Here is a 14469-nt window from a genome sequence, read left to right as displayed (position 1 = left end):
CAATTTTTCAGATTATCTCATAAATGTCTTTTAGAAGTTGATTTGCTTGTCAATATCCCCCAAATGTCCACATATTGCATCTGGTTGATAGGCTGTATCTTAAGCATCTTTTAAACTCTAACGTTTTCCTCTCCCTCTTTATTTCCTGCTGCCATTTATTTAATGAAATATTGGGGTCGTGTGTGAGGCAGGATTTTTAAAATAATTTTGGATTGGCTAGTTGTATCTTTATGGTGTCATATAACATATCCCTCTAGCCCCTATATTTATTATAAATGACATTTGGATCAAAGACCTTGATGCGGTTCAAGCTCAGTTTTTTTGCCAACAAAGCTTCATAGATGATGCTGGGTTCTCCTTTGCACCACATGAGGAGGCACATAATGGCTGATTGGTTCTTTTTTCTGAGGTCAAGATTGATGGTGAGTTCAGGGGTTGTCAGCCTGACCCATCCAGCTCTTTTTCTAATGGTTTTAACAGCCTTTAATGATTATTTCCCAGATATATTATTTCATTAGGGGCTGCAAAATGGTGATTTTTCTAACCTTATCGTTCCTCATTCATTTACTAACTGGAATTATTTTATAAAGAAGAGTTTTCTACCATTAACTATTCAGTTATCCAGGAATGGCAGGATAAATCCTTGTTCTTTTATTTTCCAGTGTTCAGAATAATAAATCTCTGCCCTAATAATTTGTTCAACAGCTTTGGGTATTATAAAACTCTATAATCTAAGTTCTGTCATTTACTAGGTGACTGAGCTTGGGCAAGTCACGTAGATGTTAGGAGCATCAGCTGACTTACCTAGAAAATGGAAATCACACTTGTTCCTGCTCTACAGGGTTATTACAGATCTACGTGAGATAGAGTCAGTATTATAGAATTAAATGAGATTTCAATGAAATAATACAGAAATAAATGAGGGAAACACTGCTGTTGAGAATGGTAATAAGGAAAATGAGAGGAGATGGAGGGGAAGGGGGAGGCTATGGGAGAGAGAAAATGAAGAGGGAGGTGAGATGATGGAGGAGATGATGCAGGAGGTCTGTCTCTCCCGACCCAGTTGAGCTGCTTCTCCTGGGGTTTGGCTCAAGACCCCCTCAGTACTCTGCCTCAATGCTCCCATCACCTCTTGTTTCCTCAGGGATCCTGTACGTCAATAAGAGCCTGGACTTTGAGACAAGCCCCAAGTACTTCTTATCCATTGAGTGCAGCCGGAAGGGCTCCTCCTCCCTCAGTGACATGACCACAATAGTGGTCAATATCACTGATGTCAACGAACATCGGCCCAGATTCTCCCAGGATCTGTACAGCACGAGGGTCTTAGAGAATGCCATCGTGGGTGATGTCGTGCTCACAGTAAGGATCTGCAATTTTGCCCTTTTGAGGGGCATGGACTCTGGGGTGGGTTCTTATCTCCCCCTCCCCCAGTCATCTATGAACATGGATTATTTTATCAATTAATACACTACAGACTTGACTCTGACTTGTAGCCACTCAACCAAACTCCCTCATGATAAAATTTCTCAGAGCCACGTTTGATAAGATCTAGATCAGGTACGGAAAGAATGGGGCATGGGGGCTTCCCTGGTGGCGCAGTGGTTGAGAGTCCGCCTGCCGATGCAGGGGACACGGGTTCGTGCCCCGGTCCGGGAAGATCCCACATGCCCTGGAGCGGCTGGGCCCGTGAGCCATGGCCGCTGAGCCTGCGCGTCCAGAGCCTGTGCTCCACAGCGGGAGAGGCCACAACAGTGAGAGGCCCGCGTACCGCAAAAAAAAAAAAAAAAAAAAAAAAAGAATGGGGCATGGGAGAGGCCCCAGAGGACGGCCAGAGGGACACTGAGTGTCAGCGTGGGAAGGGAGGAAGAGAAGGGACACCAAACAACACCTCTTTGCATTTAAACATGTAATTGCTCCCCACTTCATGGAGTGAAACCAAACTCTGTATGTCCACATTCGAGGTTCTCATCTCCCTCCACCCCCTGATATGCACCCTGTGCTCCAACCACACAGGAAGAGGTACCTTTCCCCAAACATCCTCTGTACTTTCCTACCTCTGGGCTCATATTGTTTCTTCTGCCTGGAGTGCTGGCTCCACTCCCAGAAGCCTTCAAGGCTTCATGAAGCCTCTTCTAATCTCCCCAGGTGACATTTATCACCATAAAGTTGATCATACTTTGCCCCAAATTAGACTTGTCCATAAAACTAGACATTAAGCTTCCTGAGGGCTTATTCATTTTGGCACATTCCTCAACTCCTAGCACAGGACCCTAGCACCCTGTCAGTTATGAGTGAATGAGTGAATGAATGAATGAATGGATAAACGAATGAACCATGCACACTGACATCCACACTAGGATGTAAATGAGGAGATTCCCTTGGCAAGGACGACTATGGTCCAAGGATTGTCAGCCCAAGGGCAGTCTATGGGGCAGGGACATATCTGTGCCCCCTACACTCTCAGGGGCCAAGATTCCTTTCTGTTCCTTCTTGCCTCTCCAATCACAACTGTCACCCACCTCTATTGCAGGTGTCAGCGACTGACGAAGATGGACCCCTAAATAGTGCCATCACCTACAGCCTCATAGGAGGGAACCAGCTCAGGCACTTTGCCATCCACCCCAAGAAAGGGGAGCTACAGGTGGCCAAGGCCCTGGATTGGGAACAGGTGAATCATGTGGGAGGGGCCCAATCTGAGCTCATCAGAGCAGAATATAGCCCTGCTGCAGGTCCAGAGGCTGAACTGCGTTCAACACCCCATCCTGACACTTCTCCAGACCTGCCCTCAGGGTCTCCCACTCCTTTTCTCTGTGGGTCCCCTGTGACCTGTGAGGCCAGCATCAGGAGAGGGGCTGAGTAACCCTTAACCTTTCTGAAAGAGCTCAGGCCAGCTTCTCACTATTAACCAGGGATCATTAGATCATTACAACAAGTTATCACTTATTGAGCACCTGCTCTGTGCCAGGAACTTTGCTAAGTGATGTACATACATTACGCCATTTGGTCCTTAAAGTAATCCTAGGAGGTAGGTCCTAATACCATCCTCACATAAGTTTAGTCACTTTCCCAAGGTCTCACAGCTAGTAAATGGTTAAACTGGAAGTCAAACCTACTTCTGCCTGACTCTAGAACCTGAGCCCTAAAAGGCTATGGGAGAGTAATGGGGGCAGGCACAGGGGAGTGTCTTCAACTTATTTTTCTAAAAACATTAGTCATGAATCAGGGGGCAGAACTGAGTGGTCTTGTTGCTAACTCTCCCCTGGGCATCTTGCTGTAGATTTCTAGCTACTCCCTGAGGCTCCGAGCCACAGACAGTGGGAAGCCCCCACTGCATGAGGACACAGACATCGCTATCCAAGTGGCTGATGTCAATGACAACCCACCAAGATTCTTCCAGCTCAACTACAGTACTTCCATCCAGGTATGCTCAAGCTTCCCAAAGCATCCTGAATCCATCTTCCCTTCATATCCCTCCTAGTGGAGAGCACTCAGCACTGATACCAGTCCACCCAAACAGTGACTGTGACCTTACATTGATATCCCTAATGGCAACACGGTCTGCTGAAGGGGATTATGGATTACACACTTAAAAATTATCAGGCACTGTGCTAGGCACGTCCACATCCATTATCTCATAGGGGACTCACACAGCCATATGGAAGTAGACAGTACCCATTTTATAGATTTTTTTAAAATGGAGGTATAGAAATGTGCCACAGTCAAAATGTGGCGAATTTGGGATTTGAACCCAGAAGAGCTTCCAGATCCCAAGCTATTTCCACCATACTAATGGTTTATGAATGGGATTTGGAGAGAGTCTTAAGATTCTGTGGGGAATTGTGACCACAAGGGGTGAGGGAGGTGAGGAAGTAGGTAGAGAACAGAGTTCTGTGTCGCACTATGCATCAACCACGGTCACCCCACTTTCACCTGTTTTGTATCATGAGTATGAGTTAGGATGCTTTGGCTGCAAATAACAGATCACCTGACTAAAAGCTTATTAAATAATAAGGCCTTATTATTTCACATAACAAAAGGTCTGCTAGTGGGAAATTCTATTCCAGAATTGGTTATTTCAGCAGGAAACTGATATCACAAATTTGGGTTACCTTCTTCAAAATTCCTGTACCTTCTCCCTCATGGTAACAAAATGGCTGCTGCAGCTCCAGCATCACATACTTGCTAAACCATCTTCAAAGGCAAACAGATGGGGACTTCTTTTGCAGAATCTGTTTTTATCAAAGAAGAAGACTTTTCAGAACCCCCACCTGGTAGGCTCCTCCAATGATCAGAAATGGATTACATGATTGCCCTTAAATCCAAAAACTGGCACAGGGACTCAGATTATCGTAACTGACTTAAACCAATCATAGTTCATCTCCTCTTAGGAGGGGTATATCTTTGCTGAGGATACTGCCGCCCAACACCTGAACTAAAGTCGGGTTTTGTAAGAAAGGAAGGAAAGAATGCCTGTTGGATAGGCAATTACCAGTTTCTGCTCATAAGATCCTGTTTGTAGATAAGGTTTTGATGCTAAAAAAGACAGTTAACAACCACTGTGTTACAGCATACTGAATTCCCGTGTTATAGAACAATGACTGGAACAATATCCAGGGGATCAATTTTTCTCTGTTAATTCCTAATCATCTTTGAATTTTCTCATTGGTCCTCTAATCAGAAAACCATTTATAGGTTTTCAATGGACCTATGAATCACAGAGTTCCCACATGGACCCCAGGCACTAATTTATATACATGAGTCATCAGCTATGTGACTTCGGCAAGTCACCTCTATAGGATAAAGGGACTCTAAAGACCCTTCCAGCCCCAATGGGCTTTGTTTCTAAAAACCAGCACTGCCCCAGGAAGTTCAAAAGTCAACAACTAATTCACAGATGGGCAGAATGAATGAATGACATCTCAAGATGCAGACATGACCTGGGAGCAGCCAGAGTGCTGAGGACTCATCCCAGAGAAGGGGACCCAGAAAGATGTGAAAGAAAGGACTGGGACTCATTTTGCTCTTTGATTTCCTGTCTCTCTTGGTCTCAGGAAAACTCCCCCATTGGCAGCAAAGTCCTGCAACTGATCCTGAGTGACCCGGACTCCCCAGAGAATGGTCCCCCCTACTCATTCCGAATCACCAAGGGGAACAATGGCTCTGCCTTCCGAGTGACCCCGGACGGATGGCTGGTGACCACTGCAGGCCTGAGCAAGAGAGTCCAGGAAAGGTATCAGCTTCAGATTGAGGTGAGAGCTGTGTTGGGCCACTGGTGGTGACCATGGGGACAGAAAATGTGCTGACAAAAGTACCACCAGTGCTTCTTGTTAGAAAAAACAATATACAGAACTCTTCCTTTGTGCCAGGCACTGGCCTAAGTGCTTCACGGGCATCACTGCATTAAATCCCCACAACATGCTTTACAGTGAGTATGGTTATTACCCCCAGTTTACAAATGTGGTAACTGAGGTACCCAGAGGTTAAGTTACTGGCTGAAAGTAATGCTACTAATAAGTGGTAGAGCTGGGCTGCTTCAAACCCAAGCATTCTGACTCCAAGCTCTTAATTCCTCCCCTGCTCCCAGACAGAACAAAAACTCCCTCACCCTGGCTCTAACTCCTTGAGTTTGGCCAGGACAGCTCTCTGAACCGCAAGTCTTTTTAAAGACCTACCTCAGAGAATTGGTGCTGTTATCGAATCAGGTTCGGTTTGTCCAACTGCGCAGCACACTGAAATGCTGAGATGCCGAAGTCTGCAGTAAAGAGAGGGTTTATTAGCAAGGCAGCCAAGCAAGGAGATAGAACAAGTCTCAGAACCGCCTCCCAAAAGGCAAGGGACTTGGGGCATTTATGGAATAAAAAATAAAGGAGCAGGGCAGTCTGAGGCGTGGGGAGCATGGAGAAAGGTGACTGGAAAAAGGTGCAGTAATCATAGTTCTGCCGCAGGTGTAACTAAGCTACAGGCCTCTGCACGTTCAAAAATGGAGGCAGTTAGCACTATCTGAGGGTTTTCTGCCCTCTGACGTCAAGGTCACCAAGCAGACCCTTGGGCATGCCCAGTTAAAGGGTCGGTGGTCCTACCCAGTCTTAACCAGCTCAACTCCAACTAGTCACGGTTGACTCCAAGTCCTGGAAAATAACTCTGGCAGACATGTTATTGTTTAGGACATGTGCAGATGCAAGTCTTTAAATGACCTGGTTTAGTGAAGGCAGGTGAAATGAATTTGACTAATCCATGGATCCACTAATCCATGATTACCCAGAGTTTCAGTGCAGGGGTCAAATGAGAGAACATATACATACATGGAGAGAATTATAGTGATATTATATGGGTTGTATGAGAACTGCCCAAGGAAAAGTGGCCAAGATGGTGATCAAACATTTCCCCCTCATTTCATTCCCCCAAATCCCTTTCCTAAATCTCAAATCTAGTGGATCCTACTGTTCTGTGAACTTCTCTGGGCTCACAATGATGTAGTCATCCATTTAGCCAGCCAACCAGCCAGCCAGCCATTCATCATTCAACAAACATTTATGAGTACTTATCATCATTCAACAAACAGTTATGAGTACTTATCACATACTTAACATTTATGAGTACTTATCATATGGCATGCTACCTGCTATTAATATAGCAGGGGAAAGAAGGGGATGATCCCCATCCCCATGGGCTTTTGATCCTAATTATGGAGATAAGCAATAAGCAGATGAAGAAAGTGACAGGGGGCTCATAAGGCACAAGAGAGACACTTTCAGAGGGTGGCTGTCCTTGTGAGGAGGGGGCATTTGAGCAGAGATCTGAGGAGATGCCCATGTGGAAAGTGGGCAGGAGAGCATCACAGGCAGGAAGAGCATGATGAGACCAAGTCCCAGGGTGGGAAAGAGCCTGAAGTGACCTGAGGTTTCGCCACGTGATCAGTGCATGGTGAGCACTGGTAGGAATGAAATTGAAGAGATGGGTTGGGTGGGGGCTTCTCTGGTGCCGCAGTGGTTGAGAGTCCGCCTGCTGATGCTGGGGACACGGGTTCGTGCCCCGGTCCAGGAAGATCCCACATGCCACGGAGCAGCTGGGCCTGTGAGCCATGGCTGCTGAGCCTGTGCGTCCGGAGCCTGTGCTCCGCAACGGGAGAGGCCACAACAGTGAGAGGCCCACGTACCGCAAAAAAAAAAAAAAAAAAAAAGAGAGATAGGTTGGGTGGATCATGGGGGTCTCATAGCTTGGATGACCGTGTTATTTGAGGCCCAAACTGTGATGCTCTTGAGAGTGAGAGAGGCACTAAAAATAGTTAATTGGTGATAAGTGATCCACAAAGGTGAAAATCAAGACTGTCCTGGGCTAACCAGGAAGTAGAGTCATCCTAATGATAAGCCTTGATAATACTTTTAGATTCTAATCAAAGTGCAGTTAGAAGTGATTGAAGGGTTTCAAAGAGAGAAGTGAGCCTTCTTGTGTCTCAGGAGGCTTGTTTTTGAAGCTCTAGAGAAAGTCAGTTGAAGGGGGCAGGAGTGGTTGAGGGAGACCAGTGAGAATTCATCTAAGCTGGAGGTAGTGGTGATGAGATCTTGAGGTGATGGTGAAGATGAACAAGTGGACATATCTGCGACAGGTTTTGCTTGGAAATAAATGGGAGTCGGTGGTGGATTGGATATGAGCAGAGAGAGAAAAGAGAAGAATCAGGACCACTCCCAGGTTCCTGGCTCCAGTAACGTCTGGATGGTAGGGCCATTTATGAGACTGGAAAGACTTGAGGTGGGGGAGGGACAGGTTTATGGGGTAAAATGAGGGCTCTGCTTAGCATATGTTACCTTTCAGGTGTCCATGAAATATCTAAGTAGAGGTGTCCAATAGGCAGCTGGGAATGGGAGTCTGCAGCTCAGAGGACAGGTGTGGGCTAATGCAGAGGGTCCTCAAAGCCAAGGGCATGGGTGTGAATGTCTAGGGAGGCAACAGCTTCCTGACCTCTGTATACTGGCCCAGACAATCACTCAGTAACTATTGGCATCATCACTCTCTCTTGCATTTGTCCTGTATTTCCGCTTCCGTTCACTGGGAGGCACTATAGGCCAGCAAAGAAACAGGCTATGAACACAAGAAGTTCAGATTCTGCTCTGGCCTTACCTGCTGTATGACCTTGGGCACGTCACTTGACCTCTCTGAGACTCAGTTATATCTTTTGTAAAATAGGACACTTCAGGGTACTTACCTCATAAGAAAGATAAACTATGATCATGCATTTAAAGCATTCAAAAGTGACTGGCACACAGTTTGTACTCAGTTAATATTAGTTATATATTATTCTTCGTAGTAATATTAATTATTACTGTTGCTATTTATATCTCATCAGTATTATGCACAATTCCCAGCAGTAGGTGTAATATTGCACCTTTCTCCCGCACTCAAAGTGAATCCACATGAACAAGATATTACCGTAGGGAAAACCGTGAAGACCCTGCTGACAGCTGAGAAAGTGATAACATTACTGAGGAGAGGAAGGAAAGCTTCCTCCTTGCTAAGTCCAGACAGAAAGTTGCAGAGATGCTTGGTGAAATGTGCAAGGGAAAGGCATTTGTAATTTACAATCTTTCCTTGCTTAAGTGAGATCACGTTGCTTCAAACCTGCAGTGGCTTTTCGGGCCTGACTTAAATCCAACCTCGTGCTCCTCAGCCCATCAGCGACAGCCTGGGCTTCCCTCTCTGCTCACCTCTGGCCCTCAGCCCTGCCCACTCCTCCAGCAGCAGTGGTCCCTTCCTGCTGTGTTGAGCATTCTTTCCCACCAGAGGACCTGACGCTTGCTGTTCCCTGTCTGTCACCTCTTCTCCTCACCTCTCTTTTGTCCTGATCATAGCGGAGGGCCTGGCCCATACAAGGCACTCAATAAATATTTGTTGGCTGAGCTGAAGAAGACATGCCCACCCCGACCCTGACCCCAGTCACATAGTAAAGAGGTGTAAGAGAACCTCCTTAGGCTCACAGGAGCCATGAAGGGTGTACCCTAGAATCACTAGGAGACCTTTGATGACCCTCCTAAGGAAAGAGACAGAATGAGAGAAGCTCAAGAGGTAGGAGGCCGCGTGTGGCTGGAGAGGCTTAGGACGGGCTCAGAGAAGTGTCAGATGGAAGGTGGAGTTAAATTTTACCACCCACACCAGTGATGAAGTTTTACCACCCACACCAGTGATGTAACTCCCTCCACAGAGCCCTCAGCGCTTTTGGAGTTACGATTTTCCCTTTCAAATGCGACAACACGCTGAGCCTGCCCTGGAGCAGAGGGACGTGGCTCCCCGGGGAGGCCCCAACAGCCCCAGTCCTATGGTAATTCGGTGCCCGCTTTGCCCACAGGTGTCAGACAGCGGCACCCCGCCCCTCTCATCTTCCACATCGGTCAGCGTCCACGTCAGGGAGCAGAGCCACTACCCACCCTCCGCCCTCCCACTGGAGATCTTCATCACCATCGGGGAGGAGGAGTTCCAGGGCGGCATGGTGGGCAAAATCCACGCCACAGACCGAGACCCACAGGACACGCTGACCTACAGCCTGGCAGAAGAGGAGAGCCTGGGCAGGCACTTCACAGTGGGTGCGTCTGATGGCAAGATCATCGCTGCCCAGGGGCTGCCTCGGGGCCGCTACACGTTCAACGTCATGGTCAGCGATGGGACCTTCTCCACCACTGCCGGGGTCCACGTCCACGTGTGGCATGTGGGGCGGGAGGCTCTGCAGCAGACCGTGTGGATGGGCTTCCACCAGCTCACCCCAGAGGAGCTGGTGAGTGACCATTGGAGGAACCTGCAGAGGTTCCTCAGCAACAGGCTGGACATCAAACGAGCCAACATCCACCTGGCCAGCCTGCAGCCTGCAGAGGCCATGGCTGGGGTGGACGTGCTCCTGGTCTTTGAGGGGCATTCGGGGACCTTCTCCAAGCTCCAGGAGCTAGCATCCATCATCACTCACTCAGCCAAGGAGATGGAACACTCGGTGGGAATTCAGATGAGGTCAGCCATGGCTGTGGTGCCCTGCCAGGGGCCAACCTGCCAGGGACAAGTCTGCCAAGAGACCGTGCACCTGGACCCCAGCGTTGGGCCCACGTACAGCACAGCCAGGCTCAGCATCCTGACCCCGCGACACCGCCTGGAGAGGAACTGCTCCTGTAACGGTGAGGAATGGGACTTCCCCAGGACAACCAGTGCTGATGGCCTAGCCAGACTGACTCCAGGGATGGAGATCCCAGCAGGGGGCTCTCTGGGGTAGTTAGAGGGACATTTTAACAGGGTTAAAGACCAGGGACCACCACAAGACAGGTGCGGCCTCACAAAATCTAGTCATGGAATAGTACCCTAGTTCTGGTCACTTTTTGGAACTTTGAAAATAATGGTAAGAATTCAAGAGGCAGTTCAGCATCACAGCTGAAAGCATAGACTCTGGCATCAAGTTGCCTGGGTTCAAGTCCCAGCTATGCCACTAGCTAGCCAGGTAACCCTAAGAAAATTATTTAACCTCTCTGTGCCTTTGCACTGTTGTAGGGATTAAATGAGAATTAAATATCAAGTGCTTGCTTAGAAAAGTGCCTGACCTACAGAAGGTGGTCAATTAACCCAAGTTACTAGCACTACTACTATTATTACTATAGCCTGATAGTTTTCACCTCAACGTTTAGACTAAGCAGCTCAGGTTCAAACCCCAGCTCTGTCATTTATGAGCTGTGTAACTTTGGGTGGATTACTAAAACCCTCTGAGCTTTTTCCTCATCTTTGAAATAATGAAGATAGTATCATCTGCCTCCTTGAGTTGGTTTGGGGAGTAAATTACTTAATGGATATGAAAGCATTCTAACCCCTAGCTGTCTCATACTAAGCACCCCACCAGTGGTGGCTGCCATTCACATGGTGGTAGTTGTTGCTATAAGGATTCTGCTATGTGCCAGTCTCTGTGTGTATGTTACCTAAACTCAACACCACAACCTTAGGAAGCAGGATCATTAGCTCCATCTACAGTTGAAACAGGTATGGGGATTGTATTGGTTTGCTTGAAACTGTACAGCCTCCAGTGAAAGGCTGGTTATTCAAATACCTGTGTCCCACTCTAAAGCCTGAGCTCTTCACCAAACTCTTTAGGAACTTGGTGTTCTGACAGGACTTACCCCAGTGCCCCTGGCATTAGGACCAACGCCCTGGATCAGCTCAGGTGCATTTGCAAAAGGGGAATGACATCAGCCCTGCCCCCTTGCCCCCTGCCTGGCCTGGCCTAGGGGTCCATCCAGATTGCATTAGGGAAATTCTAGGAAGATGTGTGGACTTTCTCCAGGGCCCTCTGGATTTAGGCTAGGTGAGCTACTCTAGGGGTATGGGGTGGGCTGGGGCGGCAGGTGTTCCCTTCTCGTGTCTCTTACCCTGGAGTCGGCTGCAGGGAAAGCTGTGATGGCTGAAGGTTCTCTCCTGACCCCCTGGCATCAGATAGCAGAGGTTCTAAAATTCAAGATTATGCAAAATCGCCTGGGGAGCATGTTTATAAAGTGACCTGCTCCTGGCTGTCACCTGCGGAGTTTTTTATTTAGAAGGTCTTGGGTGACGCCTGGAATTGGCATTTTTAGCCAGCATCTCAAGCATTTCTGAAGCTGGTGGGCCAAGGACTGCACTTTGAGAAATACTAGGTAGGCTGGCTCACCTGACACCAGAATCACTTGGAAAGAAGTTTGGTTTCTGTTTGTTTGTTTGAACATTTTAGTGAAACAGGACATACAGAAAGATCCATGTATCATAAGTGTACAGCTCAACAAGTGTTCACAAATCAAATACACCGGTGTAATGAGCCTAGATCAAGGTAATCACCTAGATCAAGGACCAGAATACGATCAGCATCTCAGAAACCTCCCTTGGGCTCTCTTCCAGTTGCTACACCCATCATGGGGAGATTTTTAAAATACAGATACCCAAGTGCCACCAGAACTACAGAATCTTACTCACTAAGGGTAGAGCCTAGCATTCTGTATTTTAAAAGATTCTTCAGCTGATGCTGATACTCAGCCAGGTTTGGGGATTCTTGATCTAGATCATCTGCAATATCCCATCCAACAATGACCTACTGGAATGGAATTACCAGCATCAGAGCGTTTTAGACGTACGGTATGACAGCATCTTAGCATCTTGTAATCCCATGGGCCTCACTTTCTGGTTCTTTCTCCTCCTTTTGGCCTGTGTTCCCTCTCTTCAATCCTCTTCCCTAGGAATCTGGAGCCTGTACTGCTCATCCCTTCTCCTGACAACTGATAAGCTTACACTTAAGCTTATATAAGCTTCACACTGAGGTTTTAGGGATTTAATAACTGAACTCACTTCTGAGGAGGGTGGATTTAAAAAAAAAATCTGGGGTGGGCATGGCTTAATATAACACAGCATGTCCCAAAGGAGTTTCCACAGAATGCTATTTCCAAGGGCTAAGGGTACGTAGTCCACACTAGAGGGTCCCATGTTCAAATAAGCTTGAAAAACTCAAGTTTAGGTGAAGTCTCAGAATCCTCACTGTGCAATTCTGCATTAGCAATTGCTATGGAGGATGGAGCATGCTACGGAGGATGCAGCAAATGGAAGTTTTGGCCACACAATTTATCACTACCTTCTTCCTTTACCACAGAAGTCTCTCGACTTCTCAGCAGCATTTCGTGTGGGAAGTGCTCACCCAAACGATTACACTCCTGATGATGAAGAAGATGTCTTGAGGCAAAAGCCCTCATGGTGTCCCTGAAATCACACATATATGCAAAATCCTCTCCAACTCGACCTCCTTCTTCCCCAAGTGATGTCAGAAATCACATGGAAAATATGGAGGATAGAAGTTTTGACTTCTGCACACTTGATTGATGACCTTTCTGGCTTGATTCTTGCTTTCTTGATGGTTTGAGTTCATAGTTTCTGATTCAGGCCAGGACCCAAGGCGAGGGTCCCTGGGGCCAGAGGAAGGTGTGCAGGGTGATGGCCCCTGTCTAACTGTGTGACCCTGGACAAGTAACCCCACAGCCTCATTTCATCTGTAAAATGGAAGCAATGACCTTGCTTGCCACCCAAGGGTTGAATGAGACAAAGTCAGTTCCAGGGCTCCGTGGGGACCACTTTGTGTGGAGGTGACGGTGCTCTGGTTGCTTTCACAGGTACTGCCGTGAGGTTCAGCGGTCAGAGCTTTGGGCGGTACAGTCTCCCAGAGGCTCAGAACTGGCACATCCGTTTCCGCCTGAAAACACTCCAGTCACAGGCCATTCTCCTGTTCAGCAATAAGACAGTGTGTCTCTCCCTGAAGGTAAGGCACTGCCAGCCTGAGAGATTTCCTGTGGGCGTGCCAGGCTGGAGAGGTGGGGAGGCATGGGGGTGGCCAAGAAGGGTCACTTCTGCAAAGAAACCCCTGCATGGCTTTCAGGGATACTGGGTGTGACTCTTAGGTAGAACACGAGACTTTCCAGCCATGATAGCCAAAGCCACCCCACCTGGCAATACATGTCCAAGTACAACAGAGGTCAGGCTGTTCTGTGGGATGACAGAGAGCCTCTGAAGATAGAAAGAGAGATGGGTAAGGCCACCTAGACCTGGTTGATGCTTTTATCATTTTTGCTGAGTAATAGACCAGTGTTTCCCAAGATGGGTGGAAGGCTGGGGTACATTAAGGTACGTGGAATCCACATGGAGGAAAATGAATTTCCTTTCAAGGGTCTTTTAGTCCTTCTGATTATGTCTTGTAGAAAGTCTCAGAGTACCTGCCTGATTTTAACATCTCTATCACAGGTGTCCATCTCCCATTTTGACAAAGAGAAAGCAGACTTTGGCAGCTAGTTAGAATTTAATCCATTCAACAAATATTTATGGAGCATATACTATGCAACAGGCACTCTTCCAGGTGCTTGGGTCTCATCAGTGAAAAAGACAAAAACCCCTCCTAGAGCTTTCATCCTATGGTGGGAGACTGACAATAAACATAAAAATAATAAATCAGAAAATTATAGAGTTTGTCCAAATGTGATAAGTGCTTTGGGTTAAAAGGAAAAAAAAAGGTTAAGGGGGATCAGGAATGTGGGAACTTGCCATTTTATTATTATTATTTTTTAAACAAAAGAGAGAATTTTATTGGCTCATGTAATGGAAGAGTCCAAGGGTTGACCTCAGGCTTGGGTAGATCCAGGTGTTCAAAGTATATCAACAGGATCCTTTTCCTTCCTGCTGTCAGATCTGCTTTTGTTCAGAAGACCACAGATATCCCCCCAAGTGATGGCAAAGGTGGCCCCAGCAGCCCAGGCTTTCATTCTGCCACCAAGCCAGCCCAGCAGAAAGGGAGCATCTCTTTCCAACAGCGGTAAAAGTCCCACCTCAGACCTTGATTGGCAGGTCTGAGTCATGTGACTATCCCCAAGGCTGCCAGGGAGAGGGGCCAGGCTTTCCAAAATAACATAGACTCAGTTGAGAAGGAGGCAGAGTGTCCCAAAAGGAAAAGAA

The 14469-nt window shown here is 47.3% G+C and overlaps 2 protein-coding genes across 2 annotated transcripts in view; one reads left to right on the top strand and one right to left on the bottom strand.

Moving 5' to 3' along the window:
* Window positions 1–14469, top strand: part of FAT2 (FAT atypical cadherin 2) — a gene marked incomplete at both ends in the record, with an annotated part of 67501 nt that overhangs the window by 36334 nt on the left and 16698 nt on the right. Inside the window, 6 exons of the mRNA XM_081231622.1 lie at window positions 1145–1359; window positions 2531–2668; window positions 3278–3421; window positions 5052–5249; window positions 9341–10151; window positions 13140–13285. Of these exons, the coding sequence (XP_081087748.1) occupies window positions 1145–1359; window positions 2531–2668; window positions 3278–3421; window positions 5052–5249; window positions 9341–10151; window positions 13140–13285 (1652 nt within the window). The remainder of the gene's footprint in view (window positions 1–1144; window positions 1360–2530; window positions 2669–3277; window positions 3422–5051; window positions 5250–9340; window positions 10152–13139; window positions 13286–14469) is intronic.
* Window positions 4018–14469, bottom strand: part of SLC36A1 (solute carrier family 36 member 1) — a 96029-nt gene continuing 85577 nt past the window's right edge. The window contains exons 11-12 of the mRNA XM_081231638.1: window positions 5673–5752; window positions 4018–4229 (exon numbers count right to left, since the gene is read on the bottom strand). Of these exons, the coding sequence (XP_081087764.1) occupies window positions 5691–5752 (62 nt within the window). The 3' untranslated portion in view covers window positions 4018–4229; window positions 5673–5690. The remainder of the gene's footprint in view (window positions 4230–5672; window positions 5753–14469) is intronic.

Source organism: Mesoplodon bidens (genome assembly GCF_964165515.1).
Source record: "Mesoplodon bidens genome assembly, chromosome: 4".
Lineage (NCBI taxonomy): Eukaryota > Metazoa > Chordata > Mammalia > Artiodactyla > Ziphiidae > Mesoplodon > Mesoplodon bidens.
The sequence above is the reverse complement of the archived record's forward strand: the minus strand, read 5'-3'. Positions and strand labels throughout refer to the sequence as shown.